This window comes from Panthera uncia, chromosome D1 (assembly GCF_023721935.1).
Source record: "Panthera uncia isolate 11264 chromosome D1, Puncia_PCG_1.0, whole genome shotgun sequence".
NCBI classification, from domain to species: Eukaryota; Metazoa; Chordata; class Mammalia; order Carnivora; family Felidae; genus Panthera; species Panthera uncia.
This window is the reverse complement of record NC_064808.1, coordinates 16,646,400-16,669,399: the sequence shown is the minus strand read 5'-3', so window position 1 is coordinate 16,669,399 and position 23,000 is coordinate 16,646,400. Positions and strand designations below refer to the sequence as shown.

Here is a 23,000-nt window from a genome sequence, read left to right as displayed (position 1 = left end):
GATGTTTCTTACTCTTTTCTTTACCAGAATGCATCCTGTGCTCATCAAGTGGGTGCCTGTTCTTTTCTCACTAGCTCATGGCCAATAGTAATGATCGATGTTACCTGCTCGCCTGTTACAGTGTAGCAGGCTACCTCCACATTCCGTGGCAGAGAACTGCGGTTGCACCCTTTTTGTGTCAGGCGCCAGACCGTAAATATTTTAGGCTTTGTGGACCTCACGGTGTTGGCCACAGCCACTCGGTTCTGTCATTGTAGCCGGAGAACAGTCAGAGGTGGGGCGTATGCTAGCAGAACTTGTCACGGACACCAGAATTTGAATTCCGGACAACTTTCGCGTGATGAAATCTTCTTCTGATTTATTTTCAACCACTGAGAAACGGACCATTCTTAGCTGGTGGGCCATCCAAAACAGGACTTAGCCTGCAGGGCCAAAGTCTGCCGACCTGTGGCGTAGAACAGCCATCATTTATCCTTGCTCAGGTATCTGCTGGCTGAACTACGGGGTCTCATTTATTCTGGCGTGTCTGCCGGTGGACCGAGGGCGGGCTGATTTAGTTGGGCGCGGCTGGTCCTCTCTGCCGCAAGCCACTGGGCCAGATCGTCTCCTCAAGGGGAGCCTGGTCTGCTCCATGCGTGTTCGTTCTGGGCCCAGACTGAAGGAGCAGGTGCTCTCTGGAGAAGCTCTCCTCCTGGTGAAGGCAGGGGTGGTCCCAGAGGCAAGCCCCACCCCTACCCCCACCCCCCCCCCCCCTTTCGCAAGCACATTCCCGGTCTTTGCTTGGTGTGCGGTAACATCCCACTGGCCAGATAAGTCGCACAGCTGAAGCCAGGGTCAAGGAGCGAAGAAGGACAGGCCACCTGTAAGAGAGAGCCTAGTGCGGAATCACATGGCCAAGGCCGATCGAGAAGGGCGGAACCGGGGCCAAGAATTCAGTCTACCACAGGTGCCCACCCGGTTACATGCACAGCAGTCTTTGGGATGGAAATCTCATGGCGATTCCCGTATGTTGATTTTTTGAATGAAAACATTGAATTAAACATTCTTAGAACTTTTAGATCCTGAGAGCGTATCCAAAGACCCTTGTTTGAGAGAGACGAATTTCTAGTAAACCCCCTGATTTTAATAATAGGGAACGTAGGGTTTTTTGGTGTTTGAAAATTCCTTTAGGAGTGGTCTTGTCGGAGCCTGATTCAGCACCCTTAAGCCCCAGTGGGTCCTCAGCAAAAGTTGTGAGGGAGGGTTGGGTGGATAGCAATACCTCTGACAGGTGCTGTTCTTCAGGCACTAAAGGATTTGTGTGACCTCATTCTGTGCCCTCACAACCTTGCTGTCAGATAAGTACGCTTCAGCCCCCTTTCTACACATTGGGAAACTGGGGCTTCAAGGGCTAAATTCCTGGTCCAAGGCCATACAGCTCATCATGGGGCCAGGACTTCAAAACTGGATCTTCTTCTTTTTTTTTTTTTACATTTTATTTATTTTTGAGAGAGAGAGAGACGGAGAGAGACAGAGCACTAGTGGGGGAGGGGCAGAGAGAGAGGGAGACACAGGATCGGAAGCAGGCTCCAGGCTCCGAGCTGTCGGCACAGAGCCCGGCACGGGGCTCGAACCCACAAACCACGAGATCATGATCTGAGCCAGAGTAGGACGTTCAACCCACTGAGCCACCCAGGCGCCCCCAGGGAGTACTTTTCAAGCAGATGGTATAAGGTGGTTTTCTTTATCTTGTCTGATGGCTGCCCGTGAGCATTTGGCGGACTTCTTACAACCGCATCATTGAGATACCAGCACAGACCGTGCAGCTCGCCCACCCAAAGTGTGTAATTTAATGGTCTTTAGTAATTAACCAGTGTTTGCCTCCACTACCGCCAACAGTTGTGCAACACTCTCATCGCCTCGTAGAAGAAACTCTATCTTTAATGGTTACCCCATCTCCTCCTCTCCCCCCACCCCTTCCAGCCCTCACTAGTTTACTCTGTCTCTACGGATGTCCCTCTGTCTCTACAGATGTCCCTATTGTGGACCTTCGTATGAACGTGGTCTTTTGTGACTGGCTTCTTGCACATAGCGTCATGTTTTCAGGGTGCCTCCGGGTTGGGGCAGATTATCACTGCGTAGCATGATCCTTCCTTTCACTGGCCTTTTTCCCCCCATTGCGCGGATAGGCCACATTTTGTTCATCCGCTCACCTGTCGATGGACAGTTGGGTCGTTTCCATCGTTGGGCTATTACGAATGATGCTACCCTAAACATGTGTGCACAAGTCTCTGTGTAGACCTACGTTTTCATGTCCCTTGGGTAATACGTAGGAATGGGACTGCTGGGTCACACGGTAACCCTATGTTTCACCATTTGAGGATCTGCCGGACCACTTTCCAGAGCAGCGGGACCATTTTACATTCCCACCGGCAGGGTGCGAGGGCTGATTTCTCCACATCCTTGCCCACACTTGCTGTTAGCTGACTTTTTGACTCCAGCCATCCTCATGGGGGTGAAGTGCTCTCTCATGGCAGAGCTTTGGCTTGTTCTCTGCTTTTTTTCTTCCTACCTCTCGTTCATGTCTCTGGTTATTGGGGGGCGAGCTGCCCATGACGGCCGTGCTGGTTGTGCTGTGGACGACCCTGTGGGTGCTTTTCACATCAGCTTCCCTCTGCCACTTTCACCTGGAAGATCCTTGACATCTGTAGCGTATTTAAAGTTTGTTTCTATTGAATCTCTCCGGAGCAGACCCATTCCAATGGGCATTTTTGCTGCCTCCAGGTTGAGCAGATTGGGGGGGGGGGAGGGGCTCTCTCCCACTCTTGCCCCAGAGCCCCTCAAGTTAAGGCATAGCTAACAGGATTCAGGCCAGCCTCCCGAGGCTGTGAGTCCTTGCCCGAGGGCTCAACCCACTGGTTTTGCCCATAGCCAGGTATATTACCAAGAAGAGTGAGGCCAAGTGTGTTCAGGGGGTAGTTGGTCCTGAGGCTGGTAACAGGGCCGGGGGGGGGGGGGGGGGGGGGAGGGGGGACTTTTACAGGCCGAGCAGAAGGACTTGGGTGGGGATGAGCTTTCTGGGTTGGTTAGGGGGGCTCCGGACTCAGACATTTTTCCTTGAGGGTCGTGCATCTTGGGGCTGGAGGCTCGTTGCCTCCGAGCGCTGGTTTTCTTGTGCATAAAATGGGGATGCACAGTCGGAACATGACCTTATGAGTTGTGAGCCTTGATGCCTGTTGCCTGCAGGTGCACAGCAGGCTAAGAGCCGTTCACAGCTCTCTTTATTATCTCCAGTAGCGCCTCGGGGTTCGTGGGGGCGGTGAGTGGAACGGTAGTATGTAAAACCTGGATGTGGAATTCGAGATTGTATGTAAACATGCCCCATTTACCACATCTCGGGGGGCCTTTTCTGAAATTTGATAAAAGAGAGTTTTAGAACAAGAAAAGGAAGCACGAATTCTATCAGTTAAAAGGGGATGGGGGCAGGTTAGATCCTGGTTCTTGACCAGCCGGACTTAGGGAGTTGTACTCATATGTATACCAACATTCACGGAATGCTGTGCACATTTTAAGGAATCTCCCCTTCCCCTTGCCAAAGTCCATCCGTAGGCACCAGGTTTGGAAGCCGGGGCCTGAATAATCTCAGAGGCCTCCTTGCAGCCGAAGTATTCAGGTCAAGTTCGGGTTCAGTCTGGCCTCTTTTTCACTCTGCCATTTCAGTTTGCTAGACTGGGAAGTAGCTGGAGAAGAGAGCCGACGCTGTCTGCCTCCTGGGGTTCGGGGAGGAGCATCTGAGATGGGCAGAGTGCCTTGTCAACTGCGAATCGCTTCATAAATCATTTTTGTAACCACTTTGCTCTAAGGAGGTGCGGGGCTGAAAATCAGAATGTTTTATGGATTCCATGGGTTCCTGGAAAGTTGCAAGCAAATCAGGTTTTTGAAAATCTAATCTGGGCAGCAGCCGGTGATGGCACCACTCAGAGGAGCCCAGCAGTGAACCCTTGACTGCTGCCGACCTTCTGCCACCAAGCAGAATGCTCCCCTCTAGTAAAATGCAGATCTTCACTGGGCAAATCTGCTCAAACCAGCAGCAACACTGGAAATTCAGAGGGAGCCCCCAGGACATTCCTGGCAGATTCTGATGAGGTCATTAGAGGGCATGAGGTCCATCTCGGTGCGTAAGAGGCGGGCTGTTGTTTGTTTGAACGAACTCCGGCTTCCCCACACATTTCCTTTGTGGCCACAGGCAAATTGCCTGTGAAACGGAACCTCGGTTCCCCAGTCTGCAAAATGGGGGTGATGATCGTAGTCGCTACTTCACAGAGTTGTGAGAACCCATGAAAAGGTGGGGCAAGGGTCCTTTGCACAGTGAAATTGCTTTCTGAATGACAGCCCCTGGCGTGGCGTTGCTGATGTCTTTGTTAATCGTTACCATAGTCAGAAATAGCACTCTGATCCAAATAGACCATGCTTGCCCCAGGGGGCCCAAACTCTGGTTTTGTATTATTTTCTGAGGATCTGTCCACATAGAATCATACAGGCTGAGTTTTAGACATAATTTTATTTATCTATCTATCTATCTATCTATCTATCTATTTTATTTATTTTTGAGAGAGAGAGACAGAGAGACAGAGAGTATGAACGGGGTAGGGGCAGAGAGAGAGGGAGACACAGAATCCGAAGCAGGCTCCAGGCTCTGAGCTGTCAGCACAGAGCCCGACGCGGGGCTCGAACTCACGGTCCGTGAGATCCTGAGCTGAGCTGAAGTTGGACGCTTAACCAAGGCGCCCCTAGGCAGAATTTTAGAAGCCGTTTAGGCCAGACTTCCACTCTGGGGAAAGTCCTCTCTTTAGTCTTCCTAGTGGTGGGTCATCCATCTTCTTAAATACTTCTGGTAACAAGGTTCACCACCTCACGAGGGCGCTCGTTCTGTTGCACGACTGTCCTGCCTGCATATTCCTTGTGCCCCGTTCAGGCTTGTGCCCCTCTAAGTTGTCCTGGCCCTGCTCCCTCCAAGTGGTGGTCTTTCCCACGTTTGATGATCGCTCTTTCTCTGGCTTCTTCTTTTCCAGGCTAAGGAACCCTCTCACCATGCTGGTCACCCTTCTCTGGTCAGGTCTAGGCTACCAAGGTCCTTCTCATATCACAGTGTTCAGAGCCCGGGTGGTTCCAGGAAGTGCTGGGTTCAGAAGGGCCAAGGATTTGACCTTGTGGGATAAGGCGAGGGAGGACATGGGGGGACCAGCCTCCTCGGGGGTTGGTCCTGAGCATCTGGCCCTGGCTGGCCATTCCTGGACCATCTCAGTGTCGGCCTGCTCTCTGCTGAGGGTGGCCTGGGCTGCTCAGTGACATGTGACACGGTCCACAAATGCTGTGTGATCCTGCCCGCTCCTGCTCCTTCCGCCTAGGACACCCTCACCTTCCTCTTCTCCGAGACCTCAGCCAAGATTCGCCATTTCCCAAGAAGGTCCTCAACTGACTCCCAGATCCCGACTCCAGCTCTGAGTTCTCTTTCCACAGATTTCCCCGCCACAGTGCCAACCACCGGGCATCACAGTGGCCTCCTTTCTGTATCTCCCTGGACTGTGAGTTTTGTGAGAGCAAAGACATTGTCTCCCGGGATCACCATTTTATCCCCCAGAACCTGACACTGTAGTAGCTACTCTCTCAGTGATATTTGTTAAATGAATGAATGAATGCTCGGTTGGAGAAAACCCTGACTGGTGGCAGAGAGAATGCCAGAAACATCCCTCAGCAAACCTCCAGATCTGAAGCCAGCCTGAGGGGGCCTCCGGCAGTCCCCTTATCCCTCAAAGCTCCCTCCGGGGGCCTCTCTGCCCAATTGAAGGCAGATCACAACAACTCCACGTTAACCCGGAGACCTCTGCCGGCCGAGAAGTAAGGGTAACTGAACAGTTGGGCTCTTCATTCGGAGACCAGAGACTGTGATGACAGTCACGACCGAAATGCTAATAGCGACCCTTTACTGAGTTCCTCCCACATCAGTCATTACAGCAGTGCTGCAGGGTTGGGTTGTACCCCATTTTACAGATGTGGAAACTGAGGCAAAGCCCGTAGAGTTGCCTGCCCAAGACCACTCACTTGTAAATGATGAAGCTGAGATTCTAGCTGATCCCTCTGGCTCCAGGGCTCTCACGGCCCACTGGTGCCCCCGTTACTGGCTGCAAGGGCCTTGAGATGCTTTTCTTTTTCCCCCAGGAAGGAGAGGAGAGTCAGAAAATGATAACGTAGGGGGATGAGTACTATGATCATGGGCAGGGTTCTAAGAAATTCCAGGGGGAGGTCCCTGAGGACCGGGGCACCATCTGGGGAGACTCTGGGGGGCGGGGCAGGGAGGGGGAAGCCTGATCTGCGCCTTTTCTCTTTTCGTCTATCTGAGGATTTGAAACCACAAAGACTGTCCAGTCTCATAGAGAAATAAAGCAAAAGCCTCGTCCTGCTTTCCTCTTTCGCTTCCTCTAGAGGTAACCAGAGCTGAGAGCTTGAAATGTATTTCCCAGACTTTCCGTGCACACACAAACACACGCGCGTGGTGTGCGCTAGGTAACGTGGGGGCAGTTGTGGTAAGGTGGGGGGAGGGGGGACGTGTGCCGATCTCCATGGTGCAAATGCTCCCACCGTGGCCGCTTTCGAGGTACCAACATGAAGTCGCTGAACCAGGAGGTGGAAAGAGACGCAGTAGATGTCCATTTCCCTCAAGAACCCAAGTTATGGTGAAACATAAAAATGATTAGGAAGTGGGGTGCCTGGGTGGCTCAGTCGGTTGAGCGTCCGACTTCGGCTCAGGTCATGATCTCGCGGTCCGTGAGTTCGAGCCCCACGTTGGGCTCTGTGCTGACAGCTCAGAGCCTGGAGCCCGTTTCGGATTCTGTGTCTCCCTCTTTCTCTCTGACCCTCCTCCGTTCATGCTCTGTCTCTCTCTGTCTCAAAAATAAATAAACGTTAAAAAAAAAAATTAAAAAAAAAATGATTAGGAAGTGGTAAGCCTTGAATATTTATTACCTTCAAAATAATATTTATTGAATCGTACATTTCTATCGCTTAATTTCTAATAATGGCTGTGGTTCACGACTGGTTCATGAAATTCTGGAAAGTAACTGTCAGCTCCCGTCAGTCGGTACAAGCCAGTTCCGACACAGCACTCATTTCCTTTTTACTAAAATACTGACATTATATACTTTTTTTTTCTTTAATTCACTTTTTACTTAAAAGGCCCTTCATCCAGGGGCACCTGGGTGGCTCAGTCAGTTAAGCGTCTGACTTCGGCCCAGGTCATGATCTCACAGTTCGTGGGTTCGAACCCCACACTGGACTCTGTGCTGACAGCTCAGAGCCTGGACCCTGCTTCGGATTCTGTGTCTCCCTCTCTCTCTGCCCCCACCCCTGCTCGTGCTCTATCTCTCTCTCTCTCAAAAATAAATAAACATAATTTTTTTTTTTTTTAAAAGGCTCTTCATCCAATCATTCATTCATTCAACAAATATTCTGCTACGTGCCATGTGCTATGTTAGCATTGGGGCCAGGCCACCATTAGGAACGAGATAGCCATGGGCTTTGTCTTCATTAGCTTGTGGTCTAGCGAGGGACAGAGTTCATAGCCATGCTGACAAATAAACGCCGTCGATAACAAAACCGCACCCTGCAATCAGGTCTTGAAAAGGAAGTGACAGGTGAGGTCATAGAATTAGTGCTGTGAGGGACAGGCCTGTGGAGGGTCAGGAAGTGGCAGGGGAGAACCTACTTTAGGTTCAGGTCAAGAAAAGCTTCTTCTGAGGAGGTGACAGAAACTGAGACCCAAAGGATAAGAAGGGGCCAGTCGTGCAAAAATCAGTGGGAAAAAGGTACGAAAGAGTATGTTCCTTGGGTGCCATATCTGTAAACTTCACAAACATGCAAAATGGCTCGGTGCGTTGTTTCTAGAAAACTCCTTGTGTAGCGAAAATGGCAAGGCTCCCTACGCGCTTCGGGATGGCGGTTAACCTTGGAGGGTGCGTGAGTTGGAGGCAGAGACGGTCTTCGGCTACATCGGGTGTTTTCTTGAAGTGAACCAAGTGGGGACAGATGTGGCTGGGGGGTCACTTATGTTGTCTCCAGCCGACGGGCACGCGGTTTTCAGCTGCGTTCCTCATTATAATTTCTGAATGCTTGAACAATTTCATGGGTAGTAATTTTTTAAGAGTAGGCGGTGAACCCTACCAGTGTCAAGGCTCACTGTGGCCGTTGTTCGTGAAGGGAAGAGGGAGGCCCGTGCTGGGGAGGTAGGCGGGGACCAGGTTATACGGGTCTCGAAGACCGTGGCCACGAGTGCACATCTTAACGTAAGGGTTAACGTGTGATACCCGCTGAGTGACGTGATGGGATTTACATCCACAGGGATCGCAGTGGCTGCTCTGAGGAGAAGTGGTGGCGAGTCAAGTCAAGGACGGCTTCGGGGAGGTTAGTTAGGATCTCCTGGAGCTGTCTGGAAGAGAGCTTATGTCTCCCACCAGCACGGCCATGGGACGCCATGGAGTCGGAGGGGCGGTCTTGACATCTGCTGCCAGGATTTGCTGAGGGACTGGATGGGGGGGCATTGAGAGAGCAAGAGGTGAAAGGTGACTTTCTTTGTCCTTTTTTTATTTTTTTAAACACCCTTTTCAAGGTCTAATTCACACACCATACAGGGTACCATTCACTGCTTTTGGGTGGGTATCGCTTTCTTTTTGAAACCCGCGTGGATGGTGGTTTCAAACACAGCAAAACCTCGGATGGCAAGTAACTTGTTCTCCGAGTGTTCCTCAAGATCGGCAAATGTTCCTAATTTCGTTTTAACTTGATAAACAGATGATGTCTGGCGATACGAGCCCTATGTGACACGGAACGTCCCATGATCACAACTGAGCCGGTGTTCCTGAAATTCGCCTTGATGTACGAGTGCTTTGGCTTACGAGCATGTTGCTGGAACGAATTATGCTTGTGAACCAGGATTTAGTTGCTGTAGATGAGGAAAATAGGGGAGGAACGGGTTTGGGGGTGGGGCCTGGGGGGAGGGTACCTTGGGGGAGGTAAATTTGAGGTGCCTAGGAGATAGGAGACATCCAAGGAAGGGAAGTCACATGGGAAGTCAGGTATTCACACCTGGGTCTTGAGATAAAAATTGTGTGTAGTGATCAAATGAGAGTCTAGAGATAGATGTGAGTATCCAGAGTGAGAGTGTAGGTGAAGGTGTGTGCGGAAGGGGCCGGGGGACTTCTAGTCACATGCGCCGAGAATTCACACTTTGACCAGCCCGACCCTTTTTTCCCCAAACGCTACAATGAGAGTCTAAGAAAAACAAAAAAAAAGATGAACCCCTCCCCAAGACTAAAGCTCCAAAACGAATGAAGCAATGTTAAAAAGACCGCCTCTGAATAACAAATGAATTCACACTAAAATAAAAATTATGGAGTATTCTGAAAATGAATTTAAAATAACCATTCAGGGACGCCTGGGTGGCTCAGTCGGTGGAGCGTCCAACTTCAGCTCAGGTCATGATCTCACGGTTCGTGAGTTTGAACCCCACATCGGGCTCTGTACTGACAGCTCAGAGCCCGGATCCAGCGTCAGATTCTGTGTCTCCCTCGCTCTCTGCCCCTCTCCCACTCACGCTCTCTCTCTCTCTCAATCTCTCAAAAATAAATAAACATTAAAAAAGATTCAAAAAGAAAGAAAGAAAAAATAAAATAACCATTTAGGATTTGTATCAGGAATAGGCTTGACTCTGAGTAACTGAGATTCAAAATAACAGCAGCTCAAGCAAAATAGGAGTTACATTTTTCTACTATGAATACATTGAATACATTTTAGGCCCGATGCGGTGGCTCTGCCTCAGTAAGTCCCCAGGGAACCAAGCTTGATCCCAGCTCATCACTATCTCAGTGTTTGGATTATCCTCATAGTCTGGTGAGTTGGTAGCTAGAACTCCAGCCATTACGTCTGCATTCCAGGCAGTAGGATGGTGGAAAGGCACGTATCAGCTGTTCTTTGAAGAAGTTTTCAAGAAGCTGACACATGACACTTCCAACTACATCCTATTGGCCAGAACTTAATTAATGGAGAAGCCAAGAAACGTATTCTGTCATTATACGTAGCCAAGTGCCCAGTTAGAATCCAGGGGTTCTGTTACTGCGGACGAAGGAGGCAAGAGATAATGAGGGATAACGAGCAGTCTCAGCCTTCGGATCCTTGAGGAAATGAAGGATAACACCCACTAAAAAGAACAAAACAGTGGATTTTTGTTTGTGTGTTTGAATTTCAAACCTCTGCTCTTCGAAAGATATCATTAAGAGGATGAATAAACAAGCCTTCGATTAGGAGAAAACATTTGTAGGTCGTATGTCTGATGATGGACTTGATCCAAAGTGTATTTTCAAAAAACCCTCAAAACTCAATAATAAGGAAAAAACAACCAATTTCAAAAATGGGCAAAGATTCAAATAGACCCTTCACCGGAGAAGATATGCAGCTGACAAGTAAGTGCACAAAAGATGTTCAACCTCATTAGTCATCAGAGAAATAAAATTAAAACCACAAGGAGATACTGCTTCATACCTATTAGACTGGCTGAAATAAAAAAGACTGTTCATGCCAGGTATTGGCAAGCATTGGACCAGCTGGTGGGTCCATAGGCTGGTGTATGGAAATATAAAATGTTGCAGCCACTTTGGAAAACAGGTCAGCAGTTTCTTAAAAGTTAAACGTATACTTTCCACGTGACCCAGCCATTCCACTGCTAGGTATTTGCCCACAAGAAATGTGCGTGTCTACAGAGAGATTTGTAACTGGATTCCCATAGCAGACTTATTTGTAATAGCTGAAAACTAGACACAACCCAAATGTCCATCAGTAAGTAGATACAAAGGCAAATTGTGGCACATCCAAACAATGAAATACTACTTACCAGTACAAAGGCATGAACTCGGATGCGCGCATCAATATGGACAAATCTCAGAATTGTGCTGAGCGAAAGAAGCTAGACATGGCTTCTATTTGATTTCATTTGTGTAAAATCCTAGAGAACACAGAGTAATTTTTAGCGACAAGAAGGAGCTTGCTGATTGCCAGTGGACTGGGGATGGGAGGTATGGAAGGGGGCAGGAGGGGAGGTTCTGGAGCACAGAGACACTTAGGGGTGATGGATATGTTTGTTTTCTTGATTGTGGCAGTGGGTGTATACATTTGTCAAAATGTATCAAATGGGTACATTATATGTCAATTATACTTCAATAAAACTGTTAGGAAAGGAGAAAAGGAATGTGATATTATGAAACAGAGGTGGAATGAACAAAAGGTGGCTATGAAGATGCTGGGAATGAAAAATACTCATTGCATTAAAAGTTCTCATTTAGAAAGGAAGACAAAAAAAAGAAAGGAAGAAGCTTAATAGGTGGATAAATTCTCAACTAGACACAGTCAAAGAGAGAATTAGTGAATTGGAAGAGAGTTCTGAGGAATAGTCCCAGAGCACTGCCAAAAAGAGAGAGAGAGAAAAACGGAGAAAGGTAGTTAAAAGACATGAGCGATACTCCTAAATATGTTTCCTAGAAATCCTACACGAAGAAACTGGAGACAGTGACTCAGAAGCTGTCTTCGTGAACGTAAGAGTTTTTCAAAATTTTCGAGAATTGAAGAAGTAGGTTTTCATCAAGGAATTAGCTCCTCAAGTAATGAGAATTCTAGGAAAATAAATCTCCACTTCAAAACCACAGAGGGAAACTGCAGAAAATCAAAAGTGAAGGGCAAGTCTCACATTTTACCAGAGATGGCCTATCCACAAGGGAACAACAATACGTTGCTGAACAGCCTAGGGGCAGCCTTTTGGGCGATCTTCCAGGTGCTGAAAGAAAATAAAACAACCTGCTTAGAATTCCATACCCAGCTGAACTCTGATTCAAACGTAATGAGGAAATAGGACATTTTCCAGGAGAAAAGAGCCCGGCCCAACCCTGAGGCTGTTGAGGATTTAGAGGCTGGCCAGAGGAGGAGCCCTCTCACATCACAGGTGCTCAGTCATCCGGTGCTGGCCTCTGTGCCTCACAGAAGCTAGAAGAGAGAAGGGGGGCTGGATGCAACTTTCATGGTGGCCGTGTGTGGCTACTGGAAATGCTGCTCATTGGCCCTGTTGCTGGGTCTGTTATCAGCACAGGAGAGGAAGATGGGATTCCTGGCCCTACCTAGGGTTTCATCCTACAGGAGTGGGGGCATTGTAGCAGGAGGGCAAGAGGAGGGGAGGGGAGGTAGCAGACGGGCCAGGCCCCTGACCCTGGCGTGGGGAGGAGCCCAGAGACACGAGAGCCTCTGCAGGGTGGCCCCTTCTAGACTCTCTCTCTGTCTTCCAGATTGTGGACAAGAATAACCACTACAAGTCCATAGATGGGTCAGACGAGACTAAAGCCAACTGGATGAGGTGAGTCCTGCTCTCTGCTGCTGATTTCCCGGGAGCCTTGCCCAAACTTTGGAGAGGAAGCCAAAGGAGTGTGCTGGGCCTCTGCGGTCCCCAGCGGTGGAGGCCCCCGAAGGCCCTGGGACTGCCGTTTGCAGGGTTTGGGATGTGTCTAGTTCTGGGGGACCCTCTTGCTTCCCCCAGCCTTCCATCAGGGGGCTCTGGAAGAGGCCGGTGGGTTATAAGGACCCCTAGAGGCTTCACATTTGTCCCTGTGTCTGGAGTACCCAGGGCCCCCAGCTCCGGGCAGCATTCCCACCAAGGAGGGGCCCCCCTCCACCCAGGATCCCTCTCAGAGGGCAGACTCCTGATGTAGGGGTGCAGGGCTCATCCCACTACAGCTGCCAGCAGTTGTTTAAATGGCCTCCGTGGAAAAGGAGGCTCCCAGCACAGTCTCTAGCTCAGTTTTGGATGGCCCTTGCTGCCCAGGCGTGAGTACTTTCAAGAGTGGTTTTACAGCGGTCTGGTGTTGGGGACAGAAGTTTGTGCCAGAAGGATCCTTAATGGCCAGAGAAGCAGGAGACTGGCCCAGGGTCACCCAGGGGTGGCTGCACTGAGCCTGTGGAACCGAGGACCCAGCTCACGGCTCTCCTTTTGGTTCCGTGCCGTTGGCCTGTGCGGTGTGCCGGGGCCCGGCCCAGAGGGGTCTGCGGGCCGTGTGAGGGGTCAGACTGGTGTTGGTGCCTTGCCCAGGAATGGTGCCAGGATCTGGGTTGGGAGGGAAGGGAGGTCTCGGATGGCCACACGTGGGGACACCGTGGATCGGGCCTCTGTCGGCGTTTGCGCAGTTGTGTGACCCGTGGCGGCTGGGGGGTGCAGGAGAGGTTGTGTTTGGAGGAAGGGCAGTCAGAGACCTCCTGAGAGGGAGTTTGCCATATTTAAACTCTGACACCTTCGAAGCAAACAGGGAGAGAAGGTGGTTTGCAATGGGGAGTCTATGGTGAGGTCTGCTGTCCCCTTGCCTGGAGCCTACCGCCCCACCCACCTGTGCTCCCCACCCAGGAGCCATCGATGGCAGATGCAGGGAGGATGGTGAGAGGGGCTGCGGTTTACCCTCTTCGGAGCACAGTAGGATTTATTCTCTTATTGTCAGAGGAGCTGTTCTCATTGCCACTTAACAGGTGCAGAGGCAGAGGTGCCCCGGGGACAGGTGACCCCTGAGTCACAGTATAGGGATGCACGCTCCCTCCCTCCAGCCCCCTTTCACGTAATTGGGTCAGCCACTGCCCTGAAAGTGGCTCCAAGAAGGCCCTGGACACCCTCCTAACTCCTTCTCCCCGACCACTGGGCACCGGTCAGCTCGGCACTTGCGTAGCAGACCCCGTAACTGGGCGCCCTCGATGGATTTGCCCTCCCAGTCCTCCCAGGACTCACACCTTCCACCGTGGAGATTGGTTTTTCCTAATAAAGTTGTTGAATGAAGAAGGCACAGACAATATGGTGCGAGGGCCCAGATCAAAGAGGAGGGGGCCTTGGAGATGGGCCTTCAAAGGGGCCACGTTTTCACTTGAGGGCACTGTGACCAGAGACACGGAAGTGGGGACCAGACCCCTGGCCTGGGCTCCTATTCCCTATTGCTGCATCTGGCTCTAGACAAGCAAAGGAGAGGGTGTCTGGGCGCAGTCTAGTGTCAGGCCTTTCTGCACCGCTGCTTTCGAGACTCTAGAAGCTTTGCCGACGAGCTGGTTCTGTTCCACGCCCCCCCCACCCCCATCTCTGATCTTTCAGCCTGGGGCCAAGGCTTTCCCACAAGCCCCAAAGAAAGACACCATCTGAACTAACTGAGCGATCATCTGATGCCCCTGAGATTCTGACTTAATTGGGCTGGGGAGGAGCCCACAGTTATCGGTCTTTTTTAAAGCTCTCCATGGGGATTCTGATGTGCCGCTAGGGTGGAGAACCGCTACCCTGTACTGATCTTCATGCTACAGTGGTAAACTGAGGCCCGGGGCAGGGCGAGATCTTACTCAAGATCACGAGGACGCTGGCAGAACCAGGACTTGAATCCGCCCCTGGACTTCTGGGCCGGTGTTCTTTCTGCTCGCGCACAGGGCCCAGCCAAAGCATGGCCTCCTGGACTCCGTGTGGGGTGGGTTCAGCTACTGCTCCCTTGCCGGCCTGGGGTCTGTCCGATTCCCATTCTGTCCCAGCTGCCGGCCCTGTTCCAATGCAAGATGGTGCCAGGGTAGCCACAGGTGGTGCCCCCCCGCCGCCCATCTCATCTAAGACTCAAGGTGTAGGTTGAGGTTGGGTACGTGGTTTGTTGCCGTGGAGATGTCCCTCTGGTGGTGGTTGGAGGGGAAAGCCGGTTCATCCTGGGAACGTGCCTTCCCCCTTAGGGTATAGCTTCCTTCTGTATAGCTCCTTCCGCTTTGCAGACGCCTTCACTTGTACTGTTACAACCTGGGGGCTCGTGGATGATTGAATGGAGTTGGTTAGTGTTTCGAAACACTTGAGTGGTGGGCCGGGAAGGGAACGGGCGTCAACGTAATGAGGGTTGACTTGGTGGCCTCCCTACCCCAGGTGCTCTACATCCGTGTCATCGGTGGTCTGAAACCGGGGGCTGTTTTGCTTGGGGGCACTTTGGCGGTTGTCACATCAAGCCGGGGAGGCTGATAAACATCCTAATTACCCAGGATGTCGTCCCACCCACCCACAAAGAATTTTCTAGCCCCAACTGCCAATAGTGGTGAGACTGAAAAACCCCCATGACTTCCTCCTGGCTGCCCTGGGAGGTGGCGCTAGAATCACGAGCCTCATTGTCTAGACGGGGAAGGGGGTGGGCACCAGAGGCTCAGCCCCTAGTTCCAGGTCTGTCTGAGTGCAAGGCGCGGACCACGGTCCCTGTCTTGGCCGGGACACAAAGCCCCGACCTTCCTTTCGCCTGAGCTGTGGCGTTCTGGGTAGGTGACGCGGAGAGGTAAAGGCTGAGGGATCTCTGTGCCCCTAGCCTCCTGCTGTGGTTTTGGGGGCAGCTGGAGGAGTGAACGGGGCTCCAGGTTCCCCTCCATGTGTTGGGTTCCTCTCTTGGGTTGCTCTTGCTCAAGCAGCCCCTGGCTCCTCTGTGCACGTGGAAGCCAAGGTCACTCCTAGTCTCCATCAAAGGGGAACTTGTCTCCCGGTGGCTGCTCACGGACCGCTCGCGTCCTACCCACGAGCTGCCCAAAGGTCACCACAGCTCACCCTGAAACGAGCTGACCCCAGCTGGAGGGGAGCCTACACCCACATCCGGCGGAAGGCGGGGACGGGGCCTGGGGAGGACTTGGAGGCCGGGGAAGGAGACAAAGAGAGCCGCAGGGCAGAAAACGCTTTCTGTGACCACACCCTAATCGCTGGCATCGCTGGCGAGGAGATTGAAACACCCCCTGTTTCAGTAGTCTTCCTGTGAGCCATCTGTAGCGACCGTGGCCCGGTCCGAACCCCAGTAAGGAACCTTTCTCCCTCTTCGGGGCTTTAACGCTCTTCGTCACTCTGCTTTCCCCTCTCTGGTGACAGCCCCGAAGGTGGGGTGGTTGTCCCTCCTGACCCGGCTGGGGAGAGAGGCCGGGAGGGGCTGAGCCAAGCGCCCCGGCTGCCGGGGCCAGCCAGGGCCACCCAGGGCCACGGCAGGGCCCGACACCGGGCCGTCCGGCGCGGGCCGCGTTTCCACCCACTCCGCCGCACCTCTGCTGCCCGCCTGCCCTCTGAGGAGTAGTGGAAGGGGCCTCTCGCTAGGAGGAGGGTGTGGTGGTGGTGAGCAGGCCAGGGTGCCCGGGTGCCTCCTGGCTCCCCAGCTGGGGGCCGGCAATTAGGAAGGAGGAGGACCGCCCGCGCTGACGGTCATTTACCCAATTGTGCTTTGTGGGATATTCAACCCAAGGAATGTGGCGCCCCTGGCTGAGCGCAAGAGGAAGCCCAAGTTCTCCAAGGAGGAGCTGGACATTCTGGTCACGGAGGTGACCCACCACGAAGCGGTTCTCTTTGGGAGGGAGACCATGCGGCTGTCCCATGCCGACAGGGACAAGATTTGGGAAGGCATAGCTCGGAAAATCACCTCCGTCAGCCAGGTGCCCCGCTCCGTCAAGGACATTAAGCACAGATGGGATGACATGAAACGGAGGACCAAGGACAAGCTGGCCTTCATGCAGCAGTCTCTGTCGGGCCCCGGGGCCGGGGGCCGGGCCCCCGCCGTCGTGCTCACTGCCCACGAGAGGGCCATCGAGTCAGCGCTGCTCACGGCCCGTTCTGGGCACAGCTTCCCCAGGGCGGAACTGGACGGCACCGACAGCCCCTCGACCAGCTGTGAGTACCACCTGCCTCCCTCCCCGGGCTCCCGCTGCCCAGCCTCCTCCTCCCCTGCCGTCCCCCCCTTCCCTGGCCTTCTCCTGTCTCTGTCCCTCTCCGTCTCGTCCAGTCTCCCCATGCACCCTTCCCTCCTTCCCCCGCTCTGTCTTCTCCACCCCTTTCCGTTCATTCATTCTAGAATATTTCCTGAACTCTGTGCCAGGAGCTGTGCTAGGAGCTGGGAAGACAGCGTTGTATATAAATCCTACACGGGCCCCGCTCTGGGGTTGTCCCTAGACTCGTGGGAATAAACAAGCTTTAAGTCATTGTACAAGGACAGTTGTAATGAAGGGATGAAGGGCGAACGCCGGAAGTCCTGAGAGCGGGGCTGACGACCCGGGCCACCTGCGCAGTGTCCCTGGGGCCCTGCACGTGCAAGGGCACCGTGCGGGGGGTTCGTGCTCTGCTGTTGGCCTCCTGAAATTCACACTGGGTTTTGAACAAGGTGCCCTGTATTCAAGTGTTGCATTTGGCCGTGCCAGTTATGTACCAGCCGTGCCTGAGAGCAAGGGGGCCGGGGAGCTGGCTGTCCTCGGGGGCCGGGGAGGGCCTCCCAGGAGTGACAGTTGCACTGACTTGCGAAGGGTGAGTAAGAGTTAACCAGGCCTCGGCATGGGGCGCCGGGAGGGGAGCAGGGAGCCTCCAGGCTGAGAACTGCATGTACGAGGCCCCTGCATCAGGAAGGCGCTTGGCACGTTCCAGGACAGAGAGGAACCAGGGAAGCCCAGTGTAGCAGGCGTGGGGGAGGGGGTGCGGGAGGAAGCCAGCCAAGTCTTCAGGGCCCAGGCCACGGAGGGGGTGGGGGGGAAGATGAGTTCCTGCTCTCTCTCTTCCTAACCTCTTCATTTCTGTGTTCTTTTCTGTGCTTCTGCGCCCACTCCTCTCTGCCCTCTGCCTCTTTCTCCCCCCTCTAAGGCTCTCTCTCAGATCTCTCCATCTCACCAGGTTCCCTCCCTGTCCTTACCGCCCCCGTGCCCTTCTCCACCCCTCTTCTGCTTTATTCACCTCTGCTTTCCGTGACCCAGGATGGACTTGGATGCAGGGGCCTGACTGTGGAATCTCCTGGCCCAGCAGGCTGTAGTTGGGGCTGTGGTTCCATCTGGGATTCCCCTGAATGGGGAGCGGTCGAGACCCTTCTGTGGTGGGACTGCACCCCCTTCTCCCCACACATCCCCCCACCTTCGGCCCACGGTCCCAACGGGAGTCTGGCCTACGATAGACGGAGCAGGGCAGGAGGACTGCAAGCCAGCGGCTGGCCAGCCCGGGGAAGGTGGTTCACAAGGACCCCGTCTTCCCTCCCACGGCCCTCTGCTGTTGGGATGGGGATCGCACTAATTTCCTGTTTGGCTGGGGCTCCTGACAGGTGGCCCCTCAGAGTCCGTTCTTCAGGACTGGGAAAGGAACGGAGGCCGTCTACTCTGACTCCCTTGCTATGTAGACGAGGCAGATAAGTTCCAGAAACAGAGGTGGCCCCCCAGCTAGATTCAGAACCAGGACTCGGGCCCAGGTCTGCCAGCTCCCTACGAATTGGCATTTTGCTAAGCTTCAGGGTGATTCCACCCAGTTAGGAGAAAAAGACGGGCGCCTGGCAGCCGGGGCCGTCCGTTCCCTAAATCCTGCCCTGCTCTCTCTTCCATCTCCCCAAGAAGGTAATGAGGTTACCAAATGTGACCTGGGCTGGGCAGGGGGCCCGGGACCCCTCCACCGTAGACTTGGCCAGGCCCCCCTTTCCCGGCCGGTCGACCAGCTGTTACAGCACGAGGCCAGGGGCTCTGTGGAAGGAGGCCCTGAAAGGGGGGTGGGGGGGAAGCACCATCGCCTCGGCCCCGCTCACTCCTTCCAGCCCTGCCACGCCAGAACGGGTGTCCTGGGATCCCTGGGGGGCTGGCAGCTATCCCACCAAGCGCGGTTATGAATCACTGGGCTCTTCTTGTGCCAGCCCAAAGGGAGGCCCTGGGACCCTGGGGAGACATGCATGTGTGCGGCTGGGGACAAGATGAGTCAGTCTTCTCGGTCACCTCCCCTGGGGGGTGGTTCTGAATTTAGCCCCTCTGGTGCAGGCAGGGAACCTGCATACTTTTTATTCCTGCCGTGGGAATCAGCTCATAACCTTGCTCACAAGAGAGCCAAGGTCTGGGTGTTGCAGGGGCCCGGCCCCTCCCTGTGACTGGCCGTCTGTGTGGTGGTGCCTTGCAAGCCTTCAGACGCTCCTGGGTGAGAGCGATGCTTCTTCCCTGGGCGGCCCGCCTTGGGGGTCTCAGGGGAACATCAGGACCGGCTGCAGAGGTGGCTCTCTTGCTCTGTGCCCTCCAGCCGCGTCACTCCTTTCCTATCCCTTGCCAGACTCCAGACTGCCCCGGGGCCTGTCCCCACCCCCCCCCCCCCCGCCCCCCCCCCCCCCGCCCCCCCCCCCGCCCCCGCCCCGCGCCGGCGGGGGGGCCCGCCCCCCCCCCCCCCGTGACTTAAAACTGCAGATTCTAGCAAGGCCACGAGGTGGCCCAAGCGAGTCAGACAGAACTCCAAGTGCCTTTTGGCAGGTGTCACTCTTCCGGCTTTGCCAAGCTCCTTCGTGTCCGTTCTCTTGTTTCATTTTCTTGACAACCCTGTTAGGCGGGCAAGCGGCTGGGTAGATCAAGACAGAGCGGTTGTGATCTTTGCTCTGCAGAAACTGAGTCACAGAGGGACGAAGTGAGCGAGCCGGTTGACTTGCTGTCACTGGGACTGGTGTCTCCAAGTCCCCCGACCTGGGCCCTCCCGCAAGCGTGTTGCTGTTCCCGTGAAAGGAAGGGGGCCCGGGCAGCGCTCACCCTTGTCCCCCGGGGTGCCGGGCCCGCACACCTTCAGGGATTTGGGGAGCAGGTGTTTGTGGGCCGGTGCAGGGGAGCAGGCAGGTGCTGAATTAGACTCGGGGGCGGCCGGGCAGGGGGAGTATAGAGCGACTTGGGGGGGGCGGTGGGCCAAAGCCCAGAGCCGCCCCCTTTCTCTCTGTTGTAATCATTTGCCCTTCTTTGTTTCTATCCCGCAAGATGATGAAGATGAGGAGGCCCCGGGGCCCTCGAGGCAGCCTCTGCGGGTGCCCCGGCAGCGGTCACCAGAGGAAGAGGCCCACCTGGCCAGGCCTACCCTGCTCCGCTCATCGTCCTCCTCAGACCAGTCCGAGATGGTGGGCCCCAAGCCAGAGGCCCTATCCCGGCCCTCACCGCAGGCCCAGGCTGCCTGCAGGACCCCTCGGCCGCACCCCAGCCCGCCCGGCACAGGCCTTGACTGGCAGCTCCTCCATGCCTACGTCCGGCAGACCGAGGTCCTCCAGCAGTTCTGCCAGGAGCTGGTGACCGTGCACCGGGACATGGCGAACAGCATGCGTTCCATCGGCCAGACCGTGGCGGAGCTGACCGGCCGCGTCGGTCAGGTGTGCCAGACGCTGACGGAGATCCGAGACGGGGTCCAGGCATCTCAGCGGGGGCCAGACGGGGTAGCCCCCGCGGGCTCTACCCCTCAGGTCGAGGCCCCCCTGGCAGAGCCCCCGCAGGCTCCCCCGGCGCCAGCCCCCGCACGGACTACCAGGTCTCGGAAGAGAAAGCACACCTTCTGACCCGGCCAGTCTCCAGTAGGAGGAAGAGAGACGGGGGTGGGGGGACAGGTGCCTGGCCTTGCGACGGGAGCCAGTCTCCCGTGTCCGGGACCAATGACCCTTGTAGGATGCTGGGGAGGCGGCCACCTCCTCCCCGAGTGCAGGCCAGCTGCCCTGGGCTCCAACAGAGTGTGTACTGAGCCCCGCTCCCTCGTCTTCGGCAGATGCTGAAGATGCAGGGAAAGCGACCTGCCCGATGCTTGCTTGCCCTGGGGCGTCAGCCTCCTCTTGGTCCGCACCCACGGCGGCGGCGAGCCTTGCGGGGAAGAGGGGAGCAAGAGGGGGGAGCGCCTGAATGGACTCCTGCTTGCCGACCGCAGGGCTGCCACGGCTGCCTCCCACGCCCTGATTCTGCTGCTTCCGAAGGGGGCGAAGCTTGAGGACGGGCAGGGGGAGCTCAGCCCTTCCGGGAGGGGTGCGTCCTCCCCTTCCCCAGGGCTCTGAGTGCGGCGGGTGGTGCCCCTGCCTTGGCCTTCCGCTTGCCCTTGCGGTGCGTGTGCTCAGCTGCTGTGCTTGCCTTTTGTGGAAGGGGATGGCGTCGGAGGAAGGCGAAGACTCCCCGGAGTTCTTAGAGAGAGCACCTTATGCTTTCCCTGCATTTGCAGGTGTGTGGTCTCAGTGGGTTCTCAGGACAGCCGGAGAGGCAGCCAAGCCGGGTATCGTTGTCACGTTATTACTGCCATCACCTGCATTTCCTAGATGATCAGTGACACGACAGTTAGTTGGCGGGGCGGGGTGGGGGGGGGGGGGCGCCAGGACTGGAAGCCAGGTCTGCGGATTTGTCCAGCTCCCCTGTCAGAGGCCAGATCGGGAGTCGGGAGGGGTACCGCGCCTCGCCCGCCCACGCCTTGGCTCTCCTGGGTGCCGGTGGGAGGCAGCGGCAGCCTCCGGGCAGTGAATCCACCCACCCGGCTCTGACACTAAGGCTAACAGCCGGGGGGGGGGGGGGGGGGGGCTGGGGAGAGGCAGGGCCCAAGCCTCAGCACCCACAAGGTGACTCCTCTTCTGGCGTCTATAAGAACCCAGCAAGGCTCCCGTGCCACCCAAGTTCCAGCATGCCTCGCCTCCGCTTGCTTGGGCTGCAAATGCATTAGCTACACACATCTCTAGCTTCATGTTTCATTTCGGAGTGTGGGGGGAGAGCCGGGTTCCTCGAGTCCCGGAGGGAGGTGGGGGAGGCAGTCACAAGCTTAGCTCTGACCCAGGTTGTAGCTCGGCTCTGTGTCCTCTTTGCTCCCTGGCCTGAGGCTGACCCTAGCAGAAGCTCCCCTCCCCTGGCCGGCCCTCCATCTATCTCCCCCACGCCTGCCCCCTAGAGCCCTAGTGGGGGCTGGGAGGACTGCCGTACCCAGTGCCTGCTGTGGCTGTTCCTGGAGTGCTGCTTCTGAACCCAGACCAAGCTTGGTCCCAGGGAGAGAGCTCGGAGGGCAAACCGCTAGGTCCCCGTGTCCTCGGCCTCCATCGCCCCACTCTGTGGTCCTCTGGGGGTTCCTGCCACCCCCAAACTGAACAGTCCCCAGTCCGACAGCCCAGTGGCTTGATTATTGCCTGGCATTCCCCTGCCCTCCCAATGCTGGAATCAAAGATTGCCTTCCCAAGTATTTTTGTTAAGACGGCAATAAAAAGAAATTGATCTCACACTTGGAACACACCCAGTCTCCAGGATCTTTCTTTGGTGTATATTCTCTTTCTTCGCTTCCTGTGAAAACCTCAAGGCCCCCAGAGCAGGGGTTAGATGATGGAGGGAAAGCATGCTGGCCACAGGGGCTCGAGTGCCCCTGCCATTTCCAGGATTCCGGAAGCACTCAGATGCCCCGTACTCGGCACCAGGCTAGCCCTGTAAGGAAAAGAAAGGAACCCGTGAGCTGAGCGAGGTGAACAGCCACGTCTGAAACCACTGAGCTGTATTTTATTAAAGTCTTTGCACAGTGAGAGTGAGATGTTGCTAAGTGAATTTTTACCTTTTGTTCCCTAGAAGAAGTTAGGGGTCCTGGGGGGGTGGGGAATCACTATTTCCGGCAGGAGGCTCCAGATGGTCAGGGGCTATCCATTCGCCAGTGTACTTCAGGGACCACTCTGAGGCGTGACCTTTTTTTTTTTTTGGACACCTCCCCACAGATCCTAGTATCCGTCTGTCACAGGCAAGACCCTGCCCACAGAGATCTGAGGCTTTCAAAGTAACCAGAGTGGCTCCTCTGGGTCCTTTTGGGAGTCTCCTTAGAAGACAAGGGCCTCCTAACCTGTGAGTTGCCCTGGCTTACTGCCAGTCACACAGAGACCTTCTCCCAAGCAGGAAACCCCCACGTCCTGACCAAGGATCTGTCCCCTCTCTGGAAAGTTCCAGCCTGCCTTTGACCTCTTGGAATCCAGGTCCTCCTCTTCTGCTCTCGGCCGAAAAGGATGACCATGGAAATCAACATTACTCGATTTCCACAAGAGGCAAAGATCCTGTGAAACCAGGTCCAGGATCTTCTCCAGCAAGGTGTAGGTGCTGACTGGCCTTTCCCTCTGGTCCTGGGGAGGGAAGAGATCAAGTTGGAAGCAAAGGGGACAGAGAGACGAAGAGCCTATGAACTTCTGATGGAA

At 54.7% G+C, this 23,000-nt stretch overlaps 1 protein-coding gene across 2 annotated transcripts in view; it reads left to right on the top strand.

The window, feature by feature from the left end:
• The window catches only part of PRDM11 (PR/SET domain 11), a 47,508-nt gene that overhangs the window by 11,845 nt on the left and 12,663 nt on the right, over window positions 1–23,000 (top strand). Inside the window, exons 4-6 of one of the 2 annotated variants that reach the window (XM_049647732.1) lie at window positions 12,357–12,424; window positions 16,320–16,741; window positions 19,810–22,280. In XM_049647732.1, the coding sequence (XP_049503689.1) occupies window positions 12,357–12,424; window positions 16,320–16,741; window positions 19,810–20,375 (1,056 nt within the window). In that variant the 3' untranslated portion in view covers window positions 20,376–22,280. Of the gene's footprint in view, window positions 1–12,356; window positions 12,425–16,319; window positions 16,742–19,809; window positions 22,281–23,000 lie in introns of those variants that run through there. The other variant, XM_049647728.1, reaches the window with a different exon arrangement.